Source organism: Salvelinus alpinus, chromosome 30 (assembly GCF_045679555.1).
Source record: "Salvelinus alpinus chromosome 30, SLU_Salpinus.1, whole genome shotgun sequence".
NCBI lineage: Eukaryota > Metazoa > Chordata > Actinopteri > Salmoniformes > Salmonidae > Salvelinus > Salvelinus alpinus.
The window spans coordinates 40,506,474-40,528,212 of record NC_092115.1 but is presented as its reverse complement, the minus strand read 5'-3'; the positions used below and the strand labels follow the sequence as shown (position 1 = coordinate 40,528,212).

General features: G+C 44.1%; 3 protein-coding genes across 4 annotated transcripts in view; 2 read left to right on the top strand and 1 right to left on the bottom strand.

The window, feature by feature from the left end:
* Positions 1 to 719: 719 nt before the first annotated feature.
* Positions 720 to 7,455, bottom strand: LOC139560616 (SURP and G-patch domain-containing protein 1-like). 2 transcript variants are annotated; one of them, XM_071377548.1, is made up of 14 exons: positions 7,316 to 7,455; positions 6,664 to 6,835; positions 6,434 to 6,552; positions 6,006 to 6,257; positions 5,368 to 5,491; positions 5,151 to 5,254; positions 4,003 to 4,126; positions 3,468 to 3,823; positions 3,062 to 3,168; positions 2,618 to 2,795; positions 2,067 to 2,173; positions 1,760 to 1,905; positions 1,461 to 1,590; positions 720 to 1,371 (listed from the first exon to the last, which is right to left on the bottom strand). In XM_071377548.1, exons 1-14 carry the CDS (start codon positions 7,332 to 7,334, stop codon positions 1,345 to 1,347), a joined length of 1,965 nt encoding a protein of 654 aa, XP_071233649.1. In that variant the 5' UTR covers positions 7,335 to 7,455; the 3' UTR covers positions 720 to 1,344. The 2 variants fall into 2 exon arrangements, with proteins under 2 accessions (XP_071233649.1, XP_071233650.1); XM_071377549.1 differs by having other exon boundaries at positions 6,443 to 6,552.
* Positions 7,436 to 11,286, top strand: LOC139560618 (E3 ubiquitin-protein ligase RNF126-like). Its single transcript, XM_071377550.1, has 9 exons — positions 7,436 to 7,572; positions 8,290 to 8,348; positions 8,490 to 8,550; positions 8,670 to 8,902; positions 9,045 to 9,116; positions 9,216 to 9,285; positions 9,397 to 9,490; positions 9,577 to 9,692; positions 9,818 to 11,286. The coding sequence occupies exons 1-9, from the start codon at positions 7,498 to 7,500 to the stop codon at positions 9,968 to 9,970; spliced, it is 933 nt and encodes a 310-aa protein (XP_071233651.1). The 5' UTR covers positions 7,436 to 7,497; the 3' UTR covers positions 9,971 to 11,286.
* A 3,353-nt stretch (positions 11,287 to 14,639) lies between these two features.
* LOC139559684 (potassium/sodium hyperpolarization-activated cyclic nucleotide-gated channel 2-like) overlaps positions 14,640 to 21,739 on the top strand; it is a 69,741-nt gene continuing 62,641 nt past the window's right edge. Inside the window, exons 1-2 of the mRNA XM_071375887.1 lie at positions 14,640 to 14,706; positions 18,347 to 19,525. Of these exons, the coding sequence (XP_071231988.1) occupies positions 18,351 to 19,525 (1,175 nt within the window). The 5' untranslated portion in view covers positions 14,640 to 14,706; positions 18,347 to 18,350. The remainder of the gene's footprint in view (positions 14,707 to 18,346; positions 19,526 to 21,739) is intronic.

Below are 21,739 nucleotides of genomic sequence, written 5' to 3'. Positions count from 1 at the left end.
CAGTCAATTGAAATAAATTCATTAGGCCCTAATCTATGGATTTCACATGACTGGGCATGGGTGCAGCCATGGGTGAGCCATGGAGGGCATAGGCCCACCCACTAGGAAGCCAATCAGAATACGTTTTTCCCCACAAAAGGGCTTTATTACAGACAGAAATACTCCTCAGCACCCCTGGGCTGGCGTGGTTACACGTGGTCTGCGGTTGTGAGGCCGCTTGGACGTACTGCCAAATTCTCTAAAATAACGTTGGAGGCAGTTTATGGTAGAGAAATTAACATTACATTCTCTGGCAACAGCTCTGGTGGACATTCCTGCAGTCCGCATGCCAATTGCACTCCCCCTCAAAACTTCAGACATCTGTGGCATTGTGTAGTGTGACAAAACTGCACATTTTAAAGTGGCCTTTTGTCCCCAGCACAAGATGCACCTGATCATGCTGTTTAATCAGCTTCTTGATATGTCACACCTGTCAGGTGGATGGATTATCTTGTCATAGGAGAAATGCTCAATTACAGGGATGTAAACAAATTTGTGTGCAAAACACGAGAGAAATAAGATTTATGTGAATATGGAACATTTCTGGGATTTTTTACACCAGCTCATGAAGAATGGGAGCAACACTTTACATGTTGCTGTTATATTTTTGTTCAGTGTAAAATTGGTTTCCATAAGTCAGAGGGCAATGATCAGCTACAAGCATACTCCAATACTACACATTCAAGACAATTTAATATTTTTATTGTTCGCAGTGAAGCATTTTACATTCGTTGCTTGAATTTCCAATGTAAATAATACATTTACGATGTGTTAACACTGTGTTCAAATCTTTGAAGGGTGATCAAACAACCATAGCAAAACCATGTACAGAAAGAACTAACTACAAAGCCATTTATTACCAGTCAAATTATGTATTTTGGTTACGGTCAATGTCAAGAAGCATCTTGAAAATGTGAAGAAATTAAAATCCAAACAAAAAGACAGATGTCACAATACAGAGAGGACAGGTAGTGTTTATAGGTCGTTCTGTGTTTTGAATCGTGACTGTAAAATCAGATAAGCCATCACAATTATACCCTAGCCATCCGATTGATTCTGCAGTTGCGTAAGAACATCAACTGAGTCTTAGACAACTTAAATCCGACAAATCCGTCCCTCTTATTCTCCAACCTAAACAATTTATCAACGACTATAAAATTCCACACAATCTAGAGGAGATTACTATAACTGAGTGTCCTACAGTTTGTTCCCACAACAAAGTGAAAGGCATAACTGGGCCATCTTGCCACTGTTGGTGGTTTAAACAGTAAATTTGACAAAGTCGGCCAAGTTCAGGCCTCTTCATCAGTAGTATGGTCTCCTTGGATTGTTCTGAAAACAGAGAGAAGACGTGTTACCAAAACCTCTTACCGATGCCAGGTCATCTGAACAGAACAGCTTGCATATTATGTAGTAATTACCAGTGGGTTAGGCCTGAAGCGGTAGGCTAGCATCATCCTCTTTCTGAAAGCGTCATACTCATCATCCTGTCCTGAGAGCTCAGCGGGCCGGTCCACGCCAAACCCTGCCCCGTCAATAGCCGTGATTCCCCTGGAGAAAACCAAACCACAGCAGCTGGTTAGGTGTGTAGAAGCTGTGTAGAAGACCTTGTATCAGCCAATAGTGTGCGTGTTCATGTCCAGTTTTTACATGTCTTCGTGTGACTATGCCTGAGTCCAAGTGTGTATACTATGTGTCTGTGAATTCGACAGTCCCACACCTGTGGACAGGGGCCTTGATGCCCTGTCCGTCAGAGCCAAGACCATCGCCCTCCTTCCAGCCCATCTTCATGAGCATCTGAAAACCGAGGTTCTCCACCGTTAGCTTAAAATCCTTATACTCCGAGTAGTCTGGATTGCGGCCTTCCTGCAGAACACCACAAAACCCAATGCAAGAACATGAGATCATGTGAATAGAGTATGTGTTCCCCAAATGGTGGTTCCCCGGCAATTCATTTTTGGCTGAGGCTAGGCAACGAAGGGGTCAAGTGGCAAAGAGAAAAGTTGGGGAGAAGATTTGGAACTGACCTTGAGTGCCTTGAAGGTCTCCATGAACTTCTCCAGCTCCTCCGGAGGTAGGAAGTCACCAATGAAGTGCTTCCCCTTTCCCATGTCAGTCAGCGACTCCGCCCACTCTGGAGGAAAAGACAAGCAGCCATTTACGTCAACACCAAATGACATCAGGGGCGCGTTCAGCAGGACACAACGTTTTGAACATTCAGATTGAACGAGGCCCAGGTTAATATGAAAAAGTATCTCAGAGTTCATTAATGAATTGTTGACACAAAATGTTCTGAAAGTCATTGATTAAACAAAAATTCTCGTAGTAATAAACTGATATTTTCAAGAATCAAATCTCACATTCAAAAGGCCTTAAGTCCTTTCACTTTTTAACATAAACACATTGGGCGCATTTGACATTGCAGCTGACTTTAAAGTTGAGACTGACTGAGCTACAAATCACCTTGTATCATAAATAACTACTCAATATTATTTACAGATCAGTCAGTCAGAATTTACCAATGATACATCACGGTTTTGATGATCTCGAACACGGCCATTGTCTTCATGAATCTTACCACGCGTTTTCTCCATCTCCATGTGCCGTAGGCGGTGCTCCCAGGTGCCAGCCTGCTGGTCCACTTCCTCATCACTGTCGTACTCGTGGGAGTGGTCCCTCACCGCCTTCTCCCACATCACCTGCATCTCTGCCATGGCACGCTTATGCTTCATGATCATGTCAAACATCTCCTGCATCTGGGGTGAGAACACATGCATGTGCAGGCCGGACACACACCTCAGTCAAGGTTTCAGAGACGGATTTCAAGATGGCTGAGAACGGACGCAACTGAGCCCATCTGGCCTTGTTAGAGGCTAGGTTTGAAGTATGCTGGGCACTCCCAAACCAAGGCATGCCCAAAATACTAAAATGATTAACACTGCCAAGTCCCCAACAATTCAAACAGTGAAAGTACAATTTGCTGCCATTGTGTATTGTGCTCTGTCTGTCGGTCATGCAGTACCTCCTGTTGCTCTTTGAGCTGTTTCTTCTGGTCATCTGAGAGCTCTGTTACCCCAACCAGGCCCATAGGCTTTCCCTTCTTATAGCCCAGATCTCTCAGTTCATGAACTGAAACACACACCCCGCATGGATGGACACAACACAGGATCAAGGATAGACATACCTAACAAACACTGTTTTTAGTCTAAGATATACTAAAACAACTGTCTCTTTGTTTTAATATTTCTTGATTTGCATGTATCGTTTTGTGTTAGGTATTACTGCACTGTTGGAGCTAGGAACATAAGCATTTCGTTACACCCGCGATAACATCAGCAAAATATGTGTAAGCGACCAATTACATTTGATTTGATTTCTGTGTGTGTGATACAAGAGAGGCTGTGTACTATGGGTGTGTGTGGGTGTACCAGAAAGACACGGGCTGGGCTCTGGCTCTTCCTCCTTGGGGATGATGATGGGTGGCAGCGACAGATCCACCTTGTCGTCCTCTGACCCCCAGCGGCTCTTCCTCTTCCTCTTAACCATGGGGGGCCCCGCTACTTCCTCTTTTATCTCCAGACCCGGCTCGAGCTTCACCTGTCCCAGCAGGTTGGGGTAGTGAGAAGGTGGGGGAGGATAGGTCAGGGGAGGAGCAGCCGGCCTCGTGAGCCCCACTCCGGGCTCCTGCTTGATTGGGGGGCTCTGGTCATTTTTGGCCTGGCGGTACTCCTCCACCTTCTCCTTGTAGAAGTGATGGGCGGGGCTTTGGAGATCATAAAGAAAACTGAGAAGAGGAACAAGAAATAAGCCATCTTTAACGGTATTTCGTCCACTTTACATGTTAGTATTGCATACATTATTAAAAACCTACGACAAATCAATTTCTTCTTGGGGATCAATAAAAATGCAATTGGATCAATGCATTAAAACACTCTCATTACAATATCTGAGACTGTCACTAACCTGAAGGCAGGGTTGTCTTTGTTGTGCTGGGCGGCGATGGCTTCCACCTCGGGGCCGCCGTCGGCAACAAAACTGGCCAGCTTCTCGGCCACCCTCTGGGTCTCCTCGTCCACTGGGGGGGAGACTTTAAGCAGCCTATCAGTACTGGGGCTCAACTCACACTACTACCGTACTGTACTCAACTGGCCCTCACACACCAGTCTACAGCCAGTAGGGGATAAGAAGAGGGAGGAGGAGCAGGGGGACATGGTGGTGATTGGGGAAGTGGATTGTATGGATTTGATATTAAAATATAGGCCTGATCTTATATTTTTTGAATAAATAACACCATGAACAGTGGGCATGGTAAATGCTGTCTGTCATGAAGGACTTAGTAGTTTTCAGTAAGTAATTGTGTTTTCACTTTGTCATTATGGGGTATTGTGTGTAGATTGATGAGAAATGTTTTATTTAATCAATTTTAGAATAAGGCTGCAATGTAACAAAATGTGGGAAAAGTCAAGGGGTCTGAATACTTTCTGAAATCACTGTGTATATATATATATATATATACATACACACACAGTTGAAGTCAGAAGTTTAAATGTATTTGGCTAAGATGTATGTAAACTCAGTTTTTCACAATTCCTGGCATTTAATCCTCATAAAAATGTCTTAGGTCAGTCTTCCCTGTCTTAGGTCAGTTAAGATCACCACTTTATTTTAAGAATGTGAAATGTCAGAATAAGAGTAATAGTCAATTAGTCTATCAGATGCTTCTAAAGCCATGACACCATTTTCTGGAATTTTCCAAGCTGTTTAAAGGCACAGTCAACTTAGTGTATGTAAACTTCTGACCCACTGGAATTATAAATCGAATAATCTGTCTGTAAACAATTGTTGGAAAAATGACTTATTACATGCACGAAGTAGATGTCCTAACCGACTAGCCAAAACTATAGTTTGTTAACAAGAAATTTGTGGAGTGGTTGAAAAACGAGTTTTAATGACTCCAACCTAAGTGTATGTAAACTTCCGACTTCAACTGTATGGATATATCATTCACATGTATAAAGATAGATTGAATGGTGTTATTTTCATCTGCAGTCTTCGGAGCTGAGACCAAGCATATGAGAGCGAGAGAGAGAAACCGATATAGGTAATCTTACCATTAGAATGTGACGGCGTCTCAGGTTTTGGGTTATCCTTTCGGAGTTCAGCAACTCTCTTTCGGTAATAAAGATAGTCCCGGCTGTTCTTATCATACAAGAATCTGTAAAGTGGAAAAGGAACAGATCTTTATATCAGGACAAAAATAGGCCACATTACTACATACAACACATAATATAAATTGGGCATACTGTTAGTTCAGCCATACAGACTTACGAGAAAACAGGGTTGTCCGTGTAGTTCTCCTTGGCCTTCCTCTCTAGCTCAGGCCCTCCCTCAGCCACAAAGGCTGCCATCTTGTCCAGGATAAGTCGTGTGTCTGGGTCCTCTGGGGGAGAAACTTTAAGAGGACTATGAGTACCTTACCTTTACTGTAGAAGGCTATGCAAAAGCATTATTCTCAGGCAAGCAGCTACTCTGCCACTAGAATACACAGTCAATGACATGGGTGAAATGACATTTTACATTTTTAGTCATTTAGCAGACGCTCTTATCCAGAGCGACTTACAGTAGAGTGCATACATTTTATTACATTTTTTACATACTGAGACAAGGATATCCCTACCGGCCAAGAGCAGACGCTCTTATCCAGAGCGACTTACAGTAGAGTGCATACATTTTATTACATTTTTACATACTGAGACAAGGATATCCCTACCGGCCAAACCCTCCCTACCGGCCAAACCCTCCCTAACCCGGACGACGCTATGCCAATTGTGCGTCGCCCCACGGATCTCCCGGTTGCGGCCGGCTGCGACAGAGCCTGGGCGCGAACCCAGCTACTTGACAACAAGTAGCCTAGTACAGAATCCGACCAGCACACAGGCTATATCTAAAACCAGATCATTGATTACCTTTGATCTCTAGGAAGCTTAAATCATCAACTTCCTCCTCCTCATCATCATCATCATCATCTGGGGAGCTGAATATGCTAGGCCTTTGGGGGCGAAGCGGGGTCTTCTTTGACTGGGAGTAGTTCTTAAACTGGTTCAGCATGCTGCTGATGCCTAGACCGGGACGCTTGCCGATGAGAATGCTCTTCTTCTGGGGCTGAGACACTCCAGACGACGGACTGGGGATTGATGAAGATGGGGCTTTGGAGGAGCCTGGAGAGGGTACAGAATTGGGTTAAGACTCACTGCAGTGCTTCCTTAATTGTTTAATGAATCCAGAATAAACAAGTAATTCATAAATTATTACTGTGTTATTTCATCATTTCTGTACCATCAAAATAAAGCCCTAACCCATTTTCTATTGAAACCCATTAAGGCAAAAGAGCTACCTATCTCACCAGAGTCAGGGCAGGGTTTGTCCTTCTGCAGCTTCATAAACTGCTGTAAGAAACTTCCGTCATTCACATACTTGTTATTGTTCGAAGACGGTCCCTGTAAACTGGGTAAACTGTGGGGATAAGAAGTCAAAATGAATGGCTGCAGTCAACCAGTCAAGTAGACCGATTAAGTATAGAGGTAGACCTATTTGTAGTGTTTCAGAAACCCAGGTCTGCTGTACCTTGGTGGCAGTGGCCTGTTGGGAGTCTGAAGGCTCTTGGTCTTGGCTTGCTCTGCCATCTTAGCCTCAATCTCGCGCTTCTTCTGGGCGATCAGCTCCTCCTGACGGAGAATGTTCACACTCATCCTGTTCTTCTGGGGTGGCCGGAACTTGTTGTTCCAGCCTCCTCTCCCTGCAGTGGGAATAAAAGAGACAGTCAGCGGATGAGTTTGGAACACTTGTTGTCTGTGTGTACTGTTACCAATAATGTTAGTCACAAGATGGGATCGCTTTGTAATTGCTCTTTGAGAGTATTTTAGTAAAGTCACAAATGTGTTTGTTGCCACAGACGAGAAGTAGGCCTGGGTTGGTAAAAACGGGTTAGCTAGTTAACTAGCTCGGGTGGCATCAACTCGGGTATTATTATAGTAAGAAATAGTTACCAAACTACAACCAATTCCGTCACGAATCTCACATATGCAGTTGATGCTGATTGTGGCAACAAATGTGTTTGAGTTTTGATGCATCATCAACAAATCCTGTTGATGGGCGGTGGTAGCTAGCTACAAGAACCGGATTTGATGGGGCAATAGTTTAGCAATATTGGAATACATGTTACTAGCTATATACAGGTCTGTCATTTCAAATATTGCATATTATTGCGAAGTTTTACCTGTATCTCCGGACTCCATAGCTGCAGCTAGCTAGATCTGTATTTGCTGTTATGAGCTAGCTGTTGCTAAACTCGTTTCCGCTTCCGGTCCGTCTTGCAAATCGAACCCGAGAACAGCGAGTTATGTCCGTTGTCGCCACCCTTACACGTTCCGTCTCAGTTGTCTGGTAAAGAATCAGAAGATGGCTGAAGCTCCCCTACGGCCCTGTCGTTTTTTTTGTCACCAATGTTCAGCAGAGATCAACCCTCGTCTCCCGGTAAGCATTCCATAGAGGTTTTGTCGTTTAGAAAAGAAAACCATGGCCAGCTAAGTGGGGTTTACGTTATTTCATTCACGATTGCCTCTGACTGAAACGATACAGCTAGCTGACGCTAAACGTTGTAGCTAGAACGTTCACTTTGACAGGTGTGTTTTTGTCATTTGACAGCTGGCTTAATTTATAATCTAGCCAGGTACCAAAATGGCGTGTAGTTTGTCTGTTAGGATGTTTCGAGATCATGCCTCCGTGACTTGTTGGATTAGTTGAGGCGCTCGCTAAATTAGCTAAATGAAACGCTAACCAGTAAATGCTCTTCCAGTGACAGCGTGTCTGTCAGTCTATCTGTTCATGATTCTGACAGCTTGCCAGATAAACAGGGACATTGGTCCCTAGCCCCTCCAAAGGTAGCTTCTTTTAGAATCCGAGAGAGATCAAATATCTCCCATTAGCAATGGATCATTGAATAGATCATCAGCTATTGTTAAAATGATCAAAGTGTGAGGTCAATAGCCAACTTTTATTTTTTATTTATTTTTAATTCAAGCCACATCTGGTTGAAGTTAGCTAAATATCTTAATTCCCCGGTACTTACATAGCCTCCACAGGCATGTTTTGTTTTGCTTTAGATCAAATAAAAACATGAAAGTGTATGAGACTGACTGATGAGAGTTTATGATTATGTTATAAATACGATTTATCTCTGCCTTCCTGCAGGACTACACCTGTCCGCAGTGTGAATCTGGCTTCATTGAAGAGCTATCAGAGGAAAGAAGGTACAGTATTATCTGCTTGTCTATCAGAGTTCGAAACATTTTTTAGCAGCAATTCTACATTAACAGTACTGTCTGTGTTCCCACATTGGTTCATAGTTGAAGATAAGATGAGAACCTCTCACTTCTGATATTTCTTTCCAGCACTGAAAATGAGTCCACATCCATTGCCTCCACCAGCGATCAGAACCGTCCGACTTTCGAGGTTAGTGACACAGAACTGATATGTTCCTCAACTCAACATGTGTTCCTCATGAATTTATGCAGCTTGGTTGGACTACAAGGTAGTGACCGTATGTTTTTCCCTTTGTCCTCCTCCCTCAGATTATGGACCACCAGCACATGTTTACATTTCCGCCCGGATACGGACAGTTTTCTCTGGGGATCTTTGACGAGAATTTCGACCTCCGAGCGGGGATGCCGACGGAAGACAACCGCGAGACGGAGAACCGGCGGGAACGGGAGATGGCATCACGGCAACGGTACAGTGCCCGGCAACCACGGGGACGACACATCCCACGGCGACAGAGACACGAGGGAGTACCCACTTTAGAGGGGTATGGAACACTTTACAGCTTGCTTGCCCTTTTGAGAGGAGATGAGAAAGGAATGATGCTTGCTTGTGTAGTGACATGGTTCAGTTTCCTTAAGGAAGGAATTCAGGAAATGACTAAGATGTTTCTCATTGTCCCTCTGCAGAATCATCCAGCAGCTAGTAAATGGAATCATAGCACCCACAGCCATGGCACCAAACATTGGGATGGGACCATGGTATGTGTTATTATATAAATACCCTCATACTCTATGTTGTGTCTGTGAACATACTAGTTGCTTTGAGTTTCTAGTAACTTCTTGGAATATTCTTGATAGGGGCATGCTACACTCAAATCCAATGGACTATGCTTGGGGTGCCAATGGACTTGATGCTATCATTACCCAGGTATACCCAAATCCTCTACACTTCACAAGGGATTCAATTACATGCAATGACATCAAATTCTGGTGACATTTCCACATCCTAATAATACAACTTTCCCTCTCTGCCCTGTAGTTATTGAATCAGTTTGAGAACACTGGTCCTCCTCCTGCTGACAGAGAGAGGATAAAGACCCTGCCCACCATCCAGATCACAGAGGAACATGTGGGTGAGTCAACAAATCATCAAGCAACCCCAGAGGTCAAAGGTCATATTAAAGGAATACTTCACAAAATTGGTTCTCTTTAATTCTAGGTTCCAGTTTAGAATGTCCTGTGTGCAAAGAAGACTACAGTGTCGGGGAGACTGTCAGGCAACTTCCGTGCAATCACCTGTTTCACAATGACTGTATAGTACCATGGCTGGAACAGGTATGTGGGCTGCGTTTACACCACATTTTCATTCATTTAAATGTAGTGGTGTGCATGTATGTGTTCTCATTGAAGCAGATGTAAGCTGAACCTCTTTTGTCTGTGTCCTACTCTTCCTCCCTCAGCACGACACATGTCCAGTGTGCAGAAAGAGCCTCAGTGGACAGAACACAGCTACGGACCCCCCGGGACTATCAGGAATGAACTTCTCCCCTTCTTCCTCCTCCTCATCCTCCTCCAACTCCCCCAGTAACGAGAACGCTGCCAACAACTCCTAGACCTCCATCACCATCAAACCTCAATAACACCTCCTGCAACAACCAACACCTCATCCCCACCCCAGGCAGACTTACCTACCACTGGCTCAGGAGAGTCAGGAGGGCCACCTCTCTCAGTGCTCTGCTAGGCCCTCTGGGAGAAGCTGCTGGGGAGATGACTCTACTCTGGAGGTGAAACAATAAACCGGTTCAGGGAACACAACTGAAAACCGGAAAATAAAGAAATTATTTGAGGAACAGAACCCGAATCGAAAACAAAAGTGATCTATACAGTTCCGGAACAGAACCGTTATTTTAAAAAGATGGGAACCGGTTAATAACGTTCTTTCACGTTCCAGGCATTTTTTTTCCAGTACCACAAAAATTGCCACAAAGCGCCAATACAAAGCCCTCACGTCTGCCTGCCAGCTGGAAATCTTTGCTAGTGGGTGTGCATGTGTGTGTAGGCTACCTGCCCCTCCCCTCTGAAGCATAGGTTACTGTATCCTACTGACGACGTAACAAGTGTGTTTTTCACTCCTAGTGAAGGATACTATAGTTATCATGTTTCGCATTGGTTTTATTAACTACAAAAAGGAAAGATGTGTTTTTAATTATAATGCTGCTCTGTACACACAAGCTTGTTAGCTAGTGAGCTAACGTTTGCTCTGGTCTAATGTTAAACCAACTCGGAAGTTCAAAGACATTGAAGGTTCCTCCATAGAAGCCTCCCCTCCGTAGGTATAATTCTGTGGGCCTAATTCAGATAATCCATGTCATAAAAAGTTGCCCAGCACTTCAAGGCAAGCTTCCTCCATTCTCGCTCTCTCCTCACCCTCAAAATGTCAGTTGCATCTCCCACCCTACACTGTGACTGGCAGCACAGTGTGTATGTTTGTCTTTAATTATGATTAAACCATGCTGTTATGACGAAATACAATTAGCTCTTAACGACCTTCCTGTACAGATTAAATCGGTAACCCGCTCCACAGCAAGCTGCTGTATCCCGCACTGATTAGTCATTTAATGTTGAGCAAATGATAAATATATTTAAGATGTTTATAAAGGAACAGAAAGGAACAATATATAAACCAGTACTGTTTTGGTGTTTGAACCATTTCAGAACGAAAACAATAATGGTTCTGTTCAGAACGAAACGATTGGAAAATAATTTTGGTTCCAAACCCTGCAATAAACACAAAACGTTTATTTTACTCCCCTTTTTATTGTGAACTTTGAACACAAATCATTCCTCCCCATGAGTGTGTGACCTGGAGTGGACGCTGGCACCGTTCCTGTTGCGATGCTTCTGTTAAGGGAAGGAGTGAAGACTAAAATGAAACTGGAGGAAGAGGATGATGAGCACGGGCTGAGGTATAATAGTATCCACAGAAGAACTGAGAGTGCGCTTGAACCGGAATGGACTACGATTTTACTTCCTGCCACAAGATGGGGACACATTTTATATTTAAAAGTTTTTTTTTTTTTTTTACACTCAACCGTGGTGTTACAGACTTCCATGCCGAAGGAGAGAGAGATGTGTACATAGAGGTATTCATATTAAGAACATAAACAAGCAGGTCAACCACTGTACAGCCAACTAAAGAATATCTTACGGAGAGAACTGAGTGTATGCATCTGATTTTAGGCTTATTTATTTGCACTTTTGTGTTTTGTTTTGCGCAACATTTTGTTTGGTTTCAAGAATGTGACTTTTGGGAAACTACTACTGAGAAAAAATAGTATTGCATCTCTGAACAGTCATATCTTTCTAAAATGGAAAGCAAGTTCTCACTACTGTATGTTTCCTCCTTGAATATCCCATACAATGAATTTCAGTTTTAATGCATTTTAACCTGTTCTAAGTTGTTGGGGTAAAGCATAATAAAATACCAAAACTGCAAACCCCTAGGCTTGCATACTGCAGTTTTGATCATAGTACTACTACAGTACAGTATTAGTAGAAATTGGGTTTTCTTCTGGAAGATTCTAGAATGTTTTTTGATTGGTGAAATGTGATGTGTCTGGAATCGAGTGACTTGTTCCAATACTTTAGAAAAGCACCCTTCCTTCTTCCCTTCCTTGTAGTAAATTCTCACTGATTATTCCCGATAGGTGAAAGTACTACAGTATCACAAATAGGGTCATGTCACCTCAGTAGTTAGTCACTTCAAGGAAGGTTTGAAGCAACCCATCAGGGCTCTGAACTATATGACATATCAATGGCCTTAAGCCAGGCAATGGTCGCATTCCACCGCTTAGACGTTGCATGCATCAACCAATGGTTGCGTGCTATGTCATCGACTGTGTCATCGACTGACAGATTGCTATAACATATGATGTGATAAACTGATAGGTAAAATACCTATCCAGGCGTTGTAAGGTCTGGCAACGTCTAAGCAGTAGAACGTGACCATTATGTGAAGCCATTATACAATATTTGCTAAGTATTGCCATGCTGCAGAAAACACTGTTACAGCATGCTGATTAGTAACCCAATCAACAGGGCTTAATTATGAGCTCAACCATGGAGCCAATCATAGCTCTGCTCCCTTAGGAGCCTTGTCCTGAAGGAGGAAATGGAGGAAGAGTGATGTCCTAGGCCGCAGCCTCTGGAAACATGTGGCCATTTAATACTTCTCACCCTGCCGAATGCACCCTCCTTTTCACTATGCGTATTTTATCGCCTTTTCAAAGATGGTACCTGACGTTGTACTGTTGACTCTTTATGTGCATAGTACAGTGTATTCTGTGTGTTCTTTGTAGCCCAGCCTAAATATTCCCCCAACCGCTACCCCTAGGCTTGCACCTATTGTCACTGAAGGGATCATGGGAACATTTCAATGTTATTTCAGACCAAGCAATGTGTCGAGAAAGATTAAAGTATGCTCTAGTGTGTGAAGACCCCCCCCCCCCCCCACCCAAGTCATGTCCTTATCAGTCCTGCTGGTGAGACTCATCTGAGTAAACTGTAGCTCTCCTCTCTACTGCTGCAGCCCTATCAGCCTAAACTCATTATGACCCAATTAGAGCTGCCTTATCTTTCTCTCTCTCTCTCTCTCTGTGTGTGTGTGTGTGTGTGTGTGTGTGTGTGTGTGTGTGTGTGTGTGTGTGTGTGTGTGTGTGTGTGTGTGTGTGTGTGTGTGTGTGTGTGTGTGTGTTTGGAGGTGGGAAATGAGAGAAAGAAGAAAGGGGTGGGGAAAAGAACAAAAATAGAGCGAAAGAGACCACCCTGGCCTGGTGTTGTCCACACCGTCATCTGATTGGCTTCCTGAGAAGAACAGGAGGTGGAGGAGGATAGAGAAGTGTAAAAGCATTATTCCTGTGTTCCTCTCACTAAACCTTTTCCTGCGCATGACTGACATGTTTATTGTTACTCTGTGAATATGATATGACCAGTCCTCATTTACATATGACTTTTTAGTCATTTAGCAGACTTACAATTCGTGCATTCGTCTTAAGATAGGTAGATGAAACAACACATCACAATCGTATCATGTACACTTTCCCTCAACAAAGTGTTTATGATCAGGGACTCCACTGTCCTGACTAGGGGGAAGCATGTTCCACCATTGGGGTGCCAGGACCGAGAAGAGCTTTGACTGGGCTGAGCGGGAGCTGCCCTCCAGTAGGGGTGGGAGGGCCTAGAGACCAGACGTGGCAGAACAGAGTGCTTGGGTTAGGATGTAGATAAGGAGGTGCAGTTCCCCTTTCTGCTCTGTAGGTAAGCACTAGGGTCTTGAAGATGATGTGAGCTTCGACAGGAACCTAGTGGAGTGTGCGGAGGAGCGGGTGACATGGGAGAACTTAGGAAGGTTGAAATCCAGGCGGACTGCAGCATTCTGGATAACTCGCAGGGGTTTGATGGCATAAGTAGGGAGCCCAGCCAACAGAGAGTTGCAGTAGTGTATACGGGATCTGACAAGTGCCTGGATTACAACCTGCGCCGCTTCCTGTGTGAGGAAAGGTCATACTCTACGGATGTTGTAGAGCATAAACCTGCAGGAGCGAGTCACTGCTTTGATGTTTGCAGAGAATGACAGGGTGTTGTCCAGGGTCACACCAAGTGTCTTTGCATTCTGGGAGGGAGCCACCGTGTAGTTGTCAACCGTGGTGGAGAGGTCTTGGAGCGGGCAAGCCTTTCCCGGGAGGAAGAGCATCTCCGTTTTGTTTGAGGTTGAGCTTGATGTGGTGGGCTGACATCCAAGCTGAGATGTCTGCCAGGCACGCAGAGATGTGTGTCACCACCTGGGTGTCAGAAGGGGGTAAGGAGAAAAGTTATGTCAGTGTGAAATAAAAGGTAGCTGAGGTTTTAGCTTGATGTTGACCTTAACCACAGACCACAGACCTGAGACCAGATTACCCTAACCCCAGTTTGAACCTAAACCATAGAAGGTTGAAAGAATAGCTGACCTTTTGTCAGTGGTTATAGCTGCAACTTCAAATTCTCCCACAACAATGATGAATGTTGACACTGCCTGTGTACACTGCTTCCAGGTCAGTCCCACCAGACCACCCCACAGCAGAATCTGCTCAACCAGCCTTCCATTCTGTCTCTCTGGGATTCCTCAGATCTCGTTGGATCTCTTCCAAGATCAATTATTATTTTTGGAACTCTGCCTTTTATGCAAATTAATCCAAAGCGTCATACTATACCAGGAAATGGAATTAAGGCAGGCAGCCTCTGCAGAGCGAGAGACACTGTCTTGCAGCTCAGACTGGACCCGGCATCTCACAGACAGCGTCACTGTGAAAAGGTAAGAGACCTGCGGCAAGGAGACTTGGAACACGATAACCTAATTGACCACAGGGAAACTTAGTTTAGCATCGCTGCATGGATGTTTGAGACAAGTTCAGTGATTGCAGACAACCTCTGAATGTCATTGACACAGGCTGTGTGCGATCAGCGACAGTGATTATGAAGGCTGTGTGTGTGTGTGTGTGTGTGTGTGTGTGTGTGTGTGTGTGTGTGTGTGTGTGTGTGTGTGTGTGTGTGTGTGTGTGTGTGTGTGTGTGTGTGTGTGTGTGTGTGTGTGTGTGTGTGTGCGCGCGCGCATCCTCTCATGCAGGTCCCATTGATACTGTAACAGAAGAGCAAGGTCTCAATGTAGAAGGTAAAATATCAAGTTATATATGAAGTTATGTTCCAAAACATGATATATAATTTTGGGGGGGAAATGTTGGTAAATTGACATGAATTTAAACACATCTTGTGAAAGAGATAGAGCTATTATTTTTCTATCTTACCATGACATAGGCTAGTGGAAAGACAAACATGATTTTGTTTGAAATATATTGCAGGGTTATTTTATTTTAGAGAGACAAATAATCACGTTTTTGGGGCAAAACGTCATATATCCACCCCAAGCAACAGAACAATAGTATCCCGATTGGGTTTTAAACGTTACTTGTAATAAAGTAGCTATTCTTAAATAAATACTAAAATAATCAACTATATTGTGCAAATATCACCTAGCGGATTTATTGTATCCAGAGGGAACAGTTCATACAATGTGTGTTTTCTTTAAGGACTTTTAAGCAACTTTTTTTTGTTAATAATGAGGGTTTTACAGTTTTTTGATGGATAAATCAAGGGAAGTGTTTTGAGTTGGATTATATAGCCTACACCTTAGGGAAGGATTTTAGGGATAATAAGAACATTGAAAGTCTGTCACAATTAATTTGCTGGTCAGGGATGGATTGATTCTTGAGTGACACAGCTCGTTGTTTGCAGCCAGTATAACCCATTATTGTTTCCCGTCGCTAGATCTTGTCTCTCCTGTTCATTCGCTTTTTAGAAGAGATCCTCTTTAGGCCAACAGGAACAGATATCACAGGCTCTAAACTGTTGAAGGGATCCATAACCAAAAGGTCCACGACACGCAAGAGCTAAAAGGTAACGTAACTCTAGGTAGCCACCGCGCGAGCACTTGAGATTGACAGATGTCTTTCACGGTATCTGGCTGACTACGCCAGGGGTTAACCAAAATGAATAATATAAGGTTCTGATTACGTTCCTAAGTGTGGAAACAATCTTTAGTCATACCTAACTTACGAACGAACAGACACATATAATGATCATCATTCGCTAAATGACCCACTTTTGCGCCAGCTGCAAAAACCATACGGAACGTCCCGTCCATCTGGACAGTGGATATAGCCATAGTCATATATTTAGGGTTCGTGCTATCCGGGATCCTTAACCCTACCCTACCCTTACCTTAACCATAACCTTTTTCCTAACCTTAACCTTAGCTCTTACCTTAACCATTTTGCATTTAAACTTCAATGGGGTAGGGACATCCCAAGGACCATATATTTAGAGAGTTTGGCACACTTTTAGAATTGTTTATATTGCTCTAATTCTAGATATTGAGTTACATAGCATTTGTTTTAAATATATATATAGCTATTCCCCATGTAGTGTTAATGGCGTGCTAACATGGCTGCAAACTGAACGTTGTAGTGTCCTGTAAATGCATCATAATGCAGAAACCTCAATCTCTCATCCATAGAAATAAAATGAATAGAACAAGCTTGGAACCTCTAACCCTGGCAATTTGACTGGTAAACTCACAATGGCTGCCTGGTATTGTGATGCAATCATTTCTATGGTAATGTAAACTCAGTGTCCCAACCATAGAAATAGAATCGAATATCCTATAGCCCCTTCCATCGGCCTCCTCTGGTCATTCAAATATATGTAAACTGATGGCTCATGCAAAGGAATGTATTTTTTGTAATTGCAGTTGCAAGCTTGTGGGAGGAGCTATAGGAGGATGAGCTCCTTGTAATGGCTGGAATGGAATTAATGGAGTGTAAATGTGTTTGATACCATTCCATTTAGGCCTCTGGTCAGTTTCCCCCCCCCCCCCCTTTATTTAACTAGGCAAGTAAGTTAAGAGCAAATTCTTATTTACATTGACTGCCTACACCGGCCAAACCCGGGCGACACTGGGCCAATTGTGCGCCGCCCTATGGGACTCCCAATCATGGCCGGTTGTGATACAGCCTGGATGAGTTGAGTTGAATCAAAAAATCACAGCACATATTGATGGGTACACTTCTTGCTTTTAGTTCCTGATTTTAGTTACTGCTTTGCTCCAATGGGTACACTCACAATTGCCGCCAGTCCACCCATTATGCCATCATTGACTTGAATGGGGATGCCTGTTCTATTGCTTCTATTTCTATGGTCCCAACACTTTAAATACATGGCTCTGGATATGGAAGACTTGGCAATAAAGAAATGCTGGCCACTTTTTCCCGAACCATTGATCTCCCTCAAAGGCATCCTTGTCTTATATCAGATCAGGAGTTGGGGTCCTTTTTCAGAGCTGTTCCTTAGCATCCTACTGCTGGTCTGGTTTGATCACTGTATGATTGATTAAAATGCAATACGTGCTCAGTTCACCGGGTTGTAAATGCTTGGATACAATTTGAGATGGATTGAACATTGTTTCTGTATTGTAAAGTAGCCCTGAAATAATAATGTGGTTACAATAAGTTATATGGTCCTGTTGACGGTGGTAACATCAGGCTATAACTGGAGATAGAATGTAACCCTACCAGAAAGAATAATTTTGTGCCTGCGAACGTTATGTATCTGTTCACTGATATCCTAATCTAAGGTCTGGGTGACTGTACCCCACTTCTTGGAAAGCTTGGTGTAAAATGAAAGCTGTATCTTTGACGATAATCTTTAACGAAAACCCAAATATTTAGATTCAAGGACATGCTTATAAAGGGTGCATTTCGAGTTAGTTGCGGCCTCCTCCCCTTATCTCTTGATTTCCATTCCCTGAAAGTTATGGATGCCCATTGGGAAGTTGCTGTTACTGTGGGAGTTCACCGTCTCATCAGTGCAGATGAGTTGAGGTAAAGGAAAAATACTAGTATCACTTTGAGGTCTCTTTCAATGTATTCCACCTGTATGGACACTAGAGGGCGCTACACGCCTGTTTGTCATTGAAAACACCCTTTAAAAAAATTATATCATTGGTTCATTATGACGTTTTAATATAGCTTTTGAATGCTGTGAGTCATTGACCCTCAAGTACTCCACATTATGATTTTAGCTGAAAGCTTGTTGAATATTTGGGGAGTTTGATTGATTAGAATTGCATTGCAGGTTAATTAAATAAGGCTAAAGGTTTACAGTATCTTTTGTCGAATGTGACTTAATCACAGAGCAACTGCCATCAAATTTGTATTAGATGTGATAAAAGAGAAACTATCTTGAAGAGATGCTTACATGATCTCTGAAAGTGAGCACAGCCACAGATACCTGCTCTTGTAAAGTTTGCAAAGAAGTCACGTCCACCCTCCCTCTCTCTCCTTTCTCTCTCCACTATCTCTCTCCCCCTCTCCTCTGTTCCTGATTGGTTTTCTCTAAAGATAAATGGAGGCACAATTTGACATGCCCATGGACAAGAAGGCGACCATGAAAAAGAAGGCTGCGGGCGGAAGCGGATGTAGCCACATCAGCGCGCCCAAAGCTGCCGCGTCCAATTGTAGGAGCAGCAACAGCGGCAATTGTGTTGACTCTGTCCCCGCTGCTGCTGCCAGCCAGAGCGCCCCAAGTGTGAAGCAGCTCGGCGTGGCCAGCAACGCCGTCATGGACGAGGCTGAGGATGATGAGGAGGAGTCCAAGTTTCAGCATCCGTGGCTGCGCCGAGTTGGGGGGAGCAGCAGTAGCGGTGGTGGTGGAGGCGGAGGAGGTAGTATCAGAATGAAGAACTTTAAGCCAGGAGGGGGAGCCGTGGCCACGGCTACCAGAAATAACTCTACAAACAACGAGCCCAGCCTACTGCAAGTGGTGGACGCGCCTGCTGCCACTGAGCCCACCGTAGCATCCAAAGTGATTGATACCACAACGTGTCTGGGAGATAATGCCGGGCGCGGCGAGACCAACAGAGTGGCAGGGGCGGAGACGTCTGGAGCAGCCATCACACTAGAGGTTTTAAACGCGGCAGCAGGTGATGGTTGCAATAGCACCGCTCCAATTTCAAGAATGAAATGCAACAAAAACGGAGAATGCAGGAGGGACTCCGGGACCGGGAGCCTGCGCTCGATCATCTCCAACAAGACTGCCGGGGCGGGGAGGGCCGAAGACGGAGGGACCCTTAGGCGTGGTGCCTGTAACTCAGCCAGGGCCAGCATGGATGGCTCCATGACAAGCTCCATCACGCAGGGCCACGGGGAAGTGGGCGCAAACCCCGGCATCACCCCGGTTTCCACCGGCGTCCCCGAGAAAAAAGACTCCAGGGTGTCCTTCTCCAACGCGCCGAGCAGGAAAGCCTCCTCATCGCTGCACGGCTCGACCCAGACCCAGACGACCCAGCAGCCCAGGAATTCTGTCACCTTCCAGAAGCCCGAGGAGGGACCCCAGATCCAGACCGAGGATGCCGAGCCCGGCGGAAGCACCTTCATGCAGCGACAATTCAGTGCCATGCTGCAACCTGGAGTTAACAAATTCTCCTTGCGTATGTATGGGAGTCAAAAGGCGGTTGAGAGGGAGCAAGAGCGGGTTAAATCAGCGGGCAATTGGATTATCCACCCCTACAGTGATTTCAGGTAAGGGTTAAGTGCTGCGGTTGGTATCTATGAGTGTGCATGTTGGCATTGTCATGGAGGGACTTTGTTTGGCCCCATAGCACCATCAACAAGTGATAATGAGAATCCAGGGGCCCAGAAGTAGAATGCCTATTATCAATGTGCATTGTGCAACACAGTCTATTGTCATTAGTTGTTATAAACCAAACATAATAACCCATTTTGGCCCACCTGTTCTGGCTGGTATTTTAGCCTATACATTTTGATTACATTTTATTGAATGGAACCCATCTATGTAGTGATTTGCATTAAACAATAGGCCATTGACAAAGACAGGTTTTTTAGTCGTGCTTTTTAGTATATTTCAAAGACAACCTGAGCGCAAAGCTTTTTTGGCAAGGTATAGGCTTTATGAATAGCGATGATATCGTGTCCTTTCAAGGTTGTAAACAACAGCCCTCTGTTGAATGTCTGGGATAACCAACCAAGCCTCGCATCGATCTCATTCAGAACAATATGCTAATCTTAACCCAACGTTATTAAATCACGCCAATTACTAGGCTATATACCGTGGGGCTAGATTAAAATATGGTTTGTTTCGCGCCGATGTTAGCGTCGTGGCCGGCTGTGCGCTGGATCCTTGACTGACAGGACTGCCGGGGTGTGTGATGGACTCAGTAATGGAATGTCACCTTGAGCCAAGTGTGCTAAAACCTCAAGCATGCTCACTCGAGACATATCCGCCTCTATGACTCCCCGGATCAAGCATTTTAATAATGACGGGTTCGCTTTCCCTTTTATCACGGTTTTATCAGCGATAAGGAGAATTGACATACATATGCCTTTGAGAGGGTCATGTTGATTATGAAATGCTTTATTTTCGCGAAATGGGCCCATTGTATACAGGGTCATGGAATTGCATCTTTGTGCCACTGAAGTTCGTGATAGACACATGGGCGCTTCCTTCCTTCGTTTCAGCACGACTCGCGAGTGGACAGCTCCCGCTTAACCAAGAGTGGAGCTTCGGCAGCTACTTTTACCTACTTTCGATTCACACATCGCGCTGTTTCTGCTCAGCTCATGTTTACGAATCTGATCAAATAATGTTGATTCAGTACAATACTTTATTGATACGTATCCAATATGTATAATTTGACCGTGTAGTTTCGAAGAGAGTTATACGACACCAGAATTACAAGTCTCTCATAGGAGTAGGCATGCCCATAGTTCTCACAAATAGCGTCACTTACAGGGTTAATAAAATATGACATTGTTGTGGTGTAAACTGCGGAGCCGTGTTCACTATCTCTAGGTACACGGTTAAGACCTAGTGCGTCAGTCGCAGTGTAATGACTCAGCGTTGTACCTGCAGCGAGCCCGCTCTGACTGCCCGGCCATGAACACTATTATCAATGAACACAAGCCTACTAGCCCTGTACTGACTATCATCATCAGCAGCACCCAACCGTGTAACCTGCTCTTTAAGCCTCGGCTCATTGGATTTTACTGTATTAGTTTGACTACAATACTAGTACCATTTCACTTAAGCTATTTTCTTTTCCCATGCAGTTTATACAAATATGCATAAACATGCAATTAAGGCATATGCTGCTACTGTTGTTGTTGATAAGAAAAACAACATAGGCCTATGTTTACTACAATAATAAAACGCTAATATATACACTACATGGCCAAAAGTATGTGGACACCTGCTCATCGAACATCTCATTCCAATGTCATGGGCAATAATATAGAGTTGGTCCCCTCTTTCCTGCTATAACAGCCTCCACTCTTCTAGGAAAGCTTTCCACTAGATGTTGGAACATTTCTGCGGGAACTTACTTCCATTCAGCCATAAGAGCATTAGTGAGGTCGGGCATTGATGTCGGCCGATTAGGCCTGGCTCACAGTCGGCGTTCCAATTCATCCCAAAGGTGTTTGATGAGGTTGAGGTCAGGTCTCTGTGCAGGCCAGTCAAGTTCTTCCACACCGATCTCGACAAACCATTTCTGTATGGACCTTGCTTAGTGCACGAGGGCATTGTCATGCTGAAACAGGAAAGGGCCTTCCCCAAACTGTTGCCACAAAGTTGGAAGTACAGAATCGTCTAGAATGTTATTGTATGCTATAGTGTTAATATTTCCCTTCACTGGAACTACGGGACTTATCTAGAACCATGAAAAACAGCCCCAGACTATTATTCCTCCACCAAACTTGACAGTTGGCACTATGCAT

What these genes read in the sequence shown, in the direction of transcription:
- LOC139560616 (XM_071377548.1), bottom strand. An exon ending in AACAGGCCACTGCCACCAAG is followed by an intron (nt 6,553 to 6,663) that starts GTACAGCAGACC and finishes TTATCCCCACAG; the next exon opens with TTTACCCAGTTTACAGGGAC. An exon ending in CCCTGACTCTGGTGAGATAG is followed by an intron (nt 6,258 to 6,433) that starts GTAGCTCTTTTG and finishes TACCCTCTCCAG; the next exon opens with GCTCCTCCAAAGCCCCATCT.
- LOC139560618 (XM_071377550.1), top strand. Translation starts at nt 7,498, where the DNA reads ATGGCTGAAGCTCCCCTACGGCCCTGTCGTTTTTTTTGTCACCAATGT. An exon ending in AGAACCGTCCGACTTTCGAG is followed by an intron (nt 8,551 to 8,669) that starts GTTAGTGACACA and finishes CTCCTCCCTCAG; the next exon opens with ATTATGGACCACCAGCACAT. An exon ending in GGAGTACCCACTTTAGAGGG is followed by an intron (nt 8,903 to 9,044) that starts GTATGGAACACT and finishes GTCCCTCTGCAG; the next exon opens with AATCATCCAGCAGCTAGTAA.